Source organism: Rhinopithecus roxellana, chromosome 1 (assembly GCF_007565055.1).
Source record: "Rhinopithecus roxellana isolate Shanxi Qingling chromosome 1, ASM756505v1, whole genome shotgun sequence".
NCBI lineage: Eukaryota > Metazoa > Chordata > Mammalia > Primates > Cercopithecidae > Rhinopithecus > Rhinopithecus roxellana.
In genome coordinates, this window is record NC_044549.1 from 200,125,961 (window position 1) to 200,133,019 (window position 7,059).

Here is a 7,059-nt window from a genome sequence, read left to right on the forward strand (position 1 = left end):
GGGCAATCCCTATGCCCTGGAGCACTCAGAATTATTTAAATGAGCCAATCCACAGGGAGCCCATGAAACCTAGCTAGCCCCACGCAACTACCCAACTTCCCACCCACAAACTGCCCCTCACAGCTCCAGCTGGCTGTTACCCTGTCCCCAGGCGCCCCATGTGGGCCTAGCTGGCAGCCTTCCCTTGTCTGGAGGTATAACTAACAAAAAGTTCTGCCTTGTATCTATTTCCTGTCATTGTGTGATGTCCTGCCATCAAAAGAAACTTTAAATTTCATGAAACTGACCTCATCTCTAGATCCTTCACTTAATTACATCTGCAGAAACCCTTTTTCCAAATATGGTCACATTCAAAGTTAGACATCTCTTTCAGGGTGTAGCAACGACTTAAGCGTTACGTGCAGATGAAGTCAGCAAAAGGAATGCTGAAGTCAAGGGAGTCTGCTCTCTGTCATGTGATGTATACCACAGTCAGGTTGAAAAGTAGCCCCATTACACCAGGTTAATAAAACTCCCTTTAATGAGATATTATGGTTTGTAGGGCATAACTTTTACCGTGCATGGCCTTAGGTCTTGTTTATAAAGTGGTTATCTTATCGTGACAAGCAGTCTATTTTGTCAGTCTTATGATCTCTGTTTTAACCTCAATGCTGGTCAGTTGTCCCTAAGCTGAAAGGGAGGGAGTATGATAAGGTGTTTCCAACTCCCCCTCCTATCTAGCTGGGAATTCGGTTTTTCAGGTTTCTCAGGGGCCCCCTTGGCCAAAAGCAAGTCCGTTCAGTTGATTTGGGGGCTTAGGATCTTATTTTTAGTTCCCAGTTTAAAATCAATACAGTATAACAACTATTTACATAGCATTTACATTATATTAGGTATTATAAGCAATCTAGAGATCAATTAAAGGATACAGAAGGATGTACATAGATTATATGCAAATACTATGTCATTTTATATAAGGGACCTGAGCATCCAAGGATTTTGGTATCTGCGGGGGGCCATGGAACCAATCCCCCTGGAACTGAGGGATAGCTCTAATGCTAAGAAACAAAACTGTCTTGGAAAGAGGGGAGACCCAGGACTTGGGCCTGCCAAGGAGCTGAACCCAAGGGCAAGAGCTGCGGGCAGCTGGGCTGGAGAGGAGGAAGGAGGTGGCTTTGTTTCCAAGTGACCCAGAAGATCCCCTCATCCCCCTGCATCCCCAGCCTCCTTTCCTTTTTCCTCCCTGGTCTGCTCCCTTCCTTCCTCTCCTCCTCTTGGGAGGTGGCCAGGGACATAGGTCAGTGCCTGGCTCCGAGGAAGACACAGGCAGTTTGTGGACAGGTCTTGGGATGCGGACACCAGAGTCTTGTGCACCTTCCTGGGGTATTGCCCACTCCCATACCCACTCCCTAATCTCCCCTCTTCCTCCTCCTCATCCTCTCTTGCAGGAAGTAGAGGATGGGGAACCCCCTCAGGAAGGAGGGCAGTGACTCTGGGTTTGCCTAGGGCTAGTGGCCTCTCACCGACCTGCGCCCTTGTACCTGTCACCTGGGCAAACAGTGATTGCGTCAGCTTTGGTTTCTCATGGGTGGGCAGCCTTGGATGTCTGCCGGAATGTAAAGAGCCTGGAGCAAGGACACAGGAATCCGAATCCCACTGAGGTCCCAGCACCACTGCGTCCTTCTTCCCTGTGCCTCTCCTCCCCAGCATAAGCACAGCAGCCTGATGGAGAAGGATTTTCCAGTGTTAGAACTGGAAAGAACACCTGCAGCCTTTCTCCACCGTTTACAGGGGTGCTGGAAGTGAAAAGATGTGTTCCTGGTCACAGGCGGGTAGACAGCAGAGCCAGACTGAAGTGCAGTGCACTCCTCCTGATTTTGGAGTTTAGAGCTCTTCCCTGGCAACATTTTGATGAATAAAATCACAAGTTCTGTGTCTTTTGAAATTCCTTGTGGAGCCTAGTGCCATCCTCTGAACTTGGAGCCAACTGACCTTTGTCCCTGGGGCAGAGACATGGTCCATGAGCCCAATCCAGGTCCTCAAAGGGAGGGCAGGTCTGAGCCCTTGCCCTCTGAAGTGTGAAACCTCATCTCCCACTACAGTCCTGCCAGGGCCCAGGAGAGCTTAACCCACCCAGGCACACCATAACAGCAGAGATGACTCGGGACAAAGAAGTGTGGAAGCAAATGTTTCAGGAGTTAATGCGGGAGGTGAAGCCATGGCACAGATGGACCCTGAGACCAGACAAGGGCCTTCTTCCCAACGTCCTGAAGCCAGGCTGGATGCAATACCAGCAGTGGACCTTCGCCAGGTGAGGGGGAATGTGATGGTACGAATTCCAGAAAATCCTAGAGCATTTCTTGCTAGGTATACCTGTTGCTTTTCTTGTTCTATTCCATGCTTGCAAACTGAAGACTGTGGGAAATAAGATGCCCATCATCCAAGAAGTTTTAACTTCATTAAAGATTGTTTTTTCGGCCAGGCGCGGTGGCTCACGCCTGTAATTGCAGCACTTTGGGAGGCCGAGGCGGGCGGATCACGAGGTCAGGAGATCGAGACCATCCTGGCTAACACGATGAAACCCCGTCTCTACTAAAAACACAAAAAATTAGCCGGGTGCAGTGGCGGGCGCCTGTAGTCCCAGCTACTCTGGAGTCTGAGGCAGGAGAATGGCGTGAACCCGGGAGGCAGAGCTTGCAGTGAGCCGAGATCACGCCACTGCACTCCAGCCTGGGTGACAGAGCAAGACTCCATCTCAAAAAAAAAAAAAAAAAAAAGATTGTTTTTTCACAATTACAATGAACCCCAAAACAAGAGCAGGCCTGAGCACCTTTGTGAGCTAATGCCTGAATACAGAGAAATCAATCTGCGGGGGTGGGGACAGGGAGCAGCCAGGAAAGGGGAGGGGAGGAAGGACAGCTGTTGCACTCATGGGTGGTGCATGTGCCCCCTGCCTAGAAAGACTGTTGGACCCACCATGAAGCCCCTAGGAGGAGAGACTCACGGCACTGAGGAGACCCCCTTGGGGGAGGCCGGAGGAGCAGGGGGCCTGGGCAACAGGCAGCAATCCTGCCCCTCTCTACTCTGAGCTAATAGAATCTCTTTAAAGTAGGAGTCTTAGAAATCATCCTAAGTCTCATCCTCTCTTTTCCAGGTGGAAATGGGGAGCCCCAAGGCTTGGGAGGGTGACGGGGGTGATTGCCCATAGTGCACAGAGGATGGAGGCTAGGGACTCTGTCCCACCTGCTGCCTCCTCCAGGGGAGAGTCTACATAGAGGGAGCAGAGCCCTCCCACTGGCCTATGGCTTTCCCAGGCCAGGAGCTGCCATAGGGAGCATTGCACCAAAGTCTCAGTCCATTTATCTGTGGGAAGTTTGAACTCTGAACCAGCACAGGAACACAGCACTGCGACCCAGCGGACGGCAGTGGACTTCTGCTCAGAGCAGGGCCCAGGTCCCTCTGTACTGCTGACTCTGGGTGACTCCCAGCAAGGTCCTCTCACAGTGATCACAGCTTCTTGACCTCTCCCTCTCATTTCAACCTTGCATTCACCCTGTGGGTTGCAGCTAGACTCAAGATATAGGAGCACACCCTGGACTAACTCAGTCTTCCCAGCCCGCTCCAATTCACCACTCACGGCCTAATTTCTCTGTATCCAGGCATCAAGCCAAGGCTAGGCTCAGCGACAGTGACAAATAAACCTGGAAATATCACTGATTTAACCTTACATGTGGCTTCCAAGGTCACCGAAGCAGAGGAAGAGAAAGCTGGAATGTCTTACCAGGGCTTCTGTGACCATATCTGGAAGGAACATATATCACTGCTGGCCTCATCTCATTGCCCAACTGATCCCACGGCCCCAACCTCACGGCAAAGGGGCTGGGAAGTGGGAGGGAGTGCATGGATAATTTGGTGAGCATTAAATGTCTCTGCCACACTGCAGCTCTCTGCCTCTCCCATAATTCCTTTCCTGGGTACAGCCATGTGCTTCCTGCCTTATTCTCTCTCTACCTCCTAATATGTATTTGTCCAGATACCTTAGCTCAGAAAATTGCCCTCCTCCCTGCTGAGACAAGGTGTCCTTCTCTTGTACCCTGTCTGCAGCCAGTGGCATTCAGAATATGAAGCTTTCCAGGCTACTTTGAGCAAAGGAACTGGGTTGGAGGGGGAACAAATGAAGAGAGAGCTGGACACTGTGATCTCCCTGCAATACTGCTGACCAGGGACCCTCGGCAGCCAAGAGAAAGGCAAAGGCTTTCCTTTAGGAGAACCCTGGACTCTTCAGGCTCCCGCTGCCAACCCATGAGTCTATAACTTAATCAACACTCACCTGTGTGCATTTGTGGATTTCAGGGTCCTGAACTGAACTGGCTGCTGTTGCAGTTGTAGCCTCTGACCCATTTGAATCTACATTTGAAGAAGCTTTGCTTTGGAATAGGGAGACCAGAGTTCCAGTCATGCCTTTTTACACCCACTGGGTCTCTGGACATGAGGAGTTTCCAGAGTGTGCCTCATCTCTAAAATGAACGTGTTGGACTTAGAAGATGCCCAAGGTCCCTCCCAGATCTAACAGCTTGCAATTCACTGTTTTCATAGCAGACAGTGTGTGGCATGCAGCGTGTCAGTGGCACAATGGAGATGGGAACGAGGTCTTAGTAATTTCTTTCACCACTGAGCCACAATCAGGTCATGTCTCTCTGCGGTTGGTAGCTCCTTTCTCTCTCTGGCAGTGCCCTGTGATTTGGCCACACGGAGCCAGGCTGAGGCTCTCTTCTGTCTCCACAGGTTCCAGTGCTCCTCCTGCTCTCGTAATTGGGCCTCTGCCCAAGTTCTGGTCCTTTTCCACATGCGCTGGAGTGAGGAGAAGTCCAGGGGCCAGGTGAAGATGAGGGTGTTTACCCAGAGATGTAAGAAGTGCCCCCAACCTCTGTTTGAGGACCCTGAGTTCACGCAAGAGAACATCTCAAGAATCCTGAAAAACCTGGTGTTCCGAATTATGAAGAAATGCTACAGAGGAAGATTTCAGTTGACAGAGGAGGTTCCTATGATCAAGGACATCTCTCTTGAAGGACCACACAATAGTGACAACTGTGAGGCCTGTCTGGAGGGCTTCTGTGCTGGGCCCAAACAGGTTACAAGCCTCCCCCAATCTCAGACCCCAAGAGTATACTCCATTTGCAAGGTGGAGGAGGGAGTTGAGCCCTGGGCCTCAAGAAAGCGTGTCTGTTCCTACACATTGCAGAAACACATCTGTAGGAGCGTAAGCATTTTCTGCTGTTGTGTCATCCTCATTGTTATTGTAGTGATTGTTGCAAGAACTGCTATATGAGCCTTGGAAACATGATGCTAAGTCAGAAAAAAAATCAGTAACAAAAAGTCGTATGTTATATGATTTCATTTATGTGAAAGGTCCAGAATAGGTAAATCTGTTAGATGAATTGCTAGCAGGGCCTGGGGGTAGTGGGAGATGGACAGCAGCTGCTTAATCCTGATGGGGTTTCTTTTGCAGGGGAGAGAGGTGTGATGCAAATGTTTTGGACTGAGATAGAGGTGTGCTTGCACAACACTGTCAATGCACTAAATGTCATTGAACTGTTCCCTTTCAATGGTTACATTTGTTCTGTGACTTTCACTTCAGTATTTTAAAAAAAGACCTTCACAATTGTGTTCACTCTCTAGAGAACTGAGTCTGAAGTGTCTATGATTCACAAACCATTTGGAAATCTTGTGAAGCCTGTGGGCCCCCTCACCAGAGAATTTTGCACAGACCCTCTGAGGTCAGACTGTGAAGGCATTTGCAGTCAAAAGCATCGGGATGAAAACCTGCTTTCTCAAACAGTTGTCTCCATGGAGGGAGGTGTGCGTGCTGCTCAGGGATGAGGGCGGGCAGGATGTGCCACCGGATCTTTCTTTTTAAAGATAATGTAATTAGTGTAAATTGTTGATTAACAGGGAACTCACAGCCCATAGCATCATAACCCAGGCCTGAAGGAAGCCTCTCTAACACACATACACTCTCTCCATAAGGCACATCATAGCCTTCTCACTCTTAGGAACACCAGACAGTGCTCTGCCCTATGCTTGAGAACCATTTGAAACAGCAAAATCACCAACAGAAGCACAAAAATGTGGAACACATGGCAAAATAGATCAGGAGAAGGACGCTTGTTTATAGTACAAAAGCTGGAACAAACAGGCAGGGAACACACAGGCCCTGCTCCAGCTCAGCTGGGAACACGGGTGCTGGTGACTCCAATTTCTCCTGCTCTGCACATACCTGTGAATGACCACAAATGCACCATGAGTACTGATACGGGGGTTACTAATAGATTTCAGCAGGTAGGCAAAATCACAAATAGACTCCACGAATAATGGGGCTGACCTGTGCATTCTCAAATGGCTTTGAACTGTGGATGACTCTGTTTTACTAACATACAGTCCACATGTGGAGTTCTCACCCACAAGGCTCACATGAGGGCTGTCAGCTTGGAGCTCTGGGATTCCTACCAGCTAACCAGAATTTTTCATGTTCAGAGGACAGGATCTCAGAAACTATTTGCTCCTTACACTATGTCCTCCCAGTGACTGAACTGAAGCTGAGATTTTTCTTAGTAAAATTGAACAAAGGATTGACTTTATGAAACTTCTGTTGAAAGATGGATGTAAGGGGGCACGGTACCTGGCTAGATAGAAAGTTCTGATTTTAAATATTCCAGATAACCATAAAAATCTATCACTTCTAAGGGGATGCCTAATTTCTAAGGAAGTAATTGAAGTCTGGTGGCTCATGCCTGTAATTCCAGCACTTTGGGAGGCCAACGTGGGCAGATCACCTGAGCTCAGGAGCTCAAGACCAGCCAGGACAACACAGCGAAACCCCATCTCTACTAAAAATATAAACATGTGGTGACATGCACCTATAATTCCAGCTACTGGAAGGCTGAGGCACGAGAATCACTTGAACCTAGGAGGCAGAGGTTGCAGTGAACAGATTGCACCACTGCACTCCAGCCTGGGTGACAGAGAGAGACTCTATCTCAAAAAAAAAAAAAAAAAAAAAAGTAACCTCTGACATACATA

At 48.9% G+C, this 7,059-nt stretch overlaps 1 protein-coding gene across 1 annotated transcript; it reads left to right on the forward strand.

Moving 5' to 3' along the window:
* The first annotated feature begins 2,054 nt into the window (after positions 1–2,054).
* On the forward strand, positions 2,055–5,358 carry RTP3 (receptor transporter protein 3). The gene is made up of 2 exons (XM_010374785.2): positions 2,055–2,290; positions 4,765–5,358. The coding sequence occupies exons 1-2, from the start codon at positions 2,136–2,138 to the stop codon at positions 5,306–5,308; spliced, it is 699 nt and encodes a 232-aa protein (XP_010373087.1). The 5' UTR covers positions 2,055–2,135; the 3' UTR covers positions 5,309–5,358.
* Positions 5,359–7,059: the final 1,701 nt, after the last annotated feature.

Excerpts from the sequence above, each read along its gene's own strand:
- RTP3 (XM_010374785.2), top strand. The coding sequence starts at position 2,136 with ATGACTCGGGACAAAGAAGTGTGGAAGCAAATGTTTCAGGAGTTAATG. Across the intron at positions 2,291-4,764 it reads CAGCAGTGGACCTTCGCCAG|GTTCCAGTGCTCCTCCTGCT; the intron begins GTGAGGGGGAAT and ends CTGTCTCCACAG.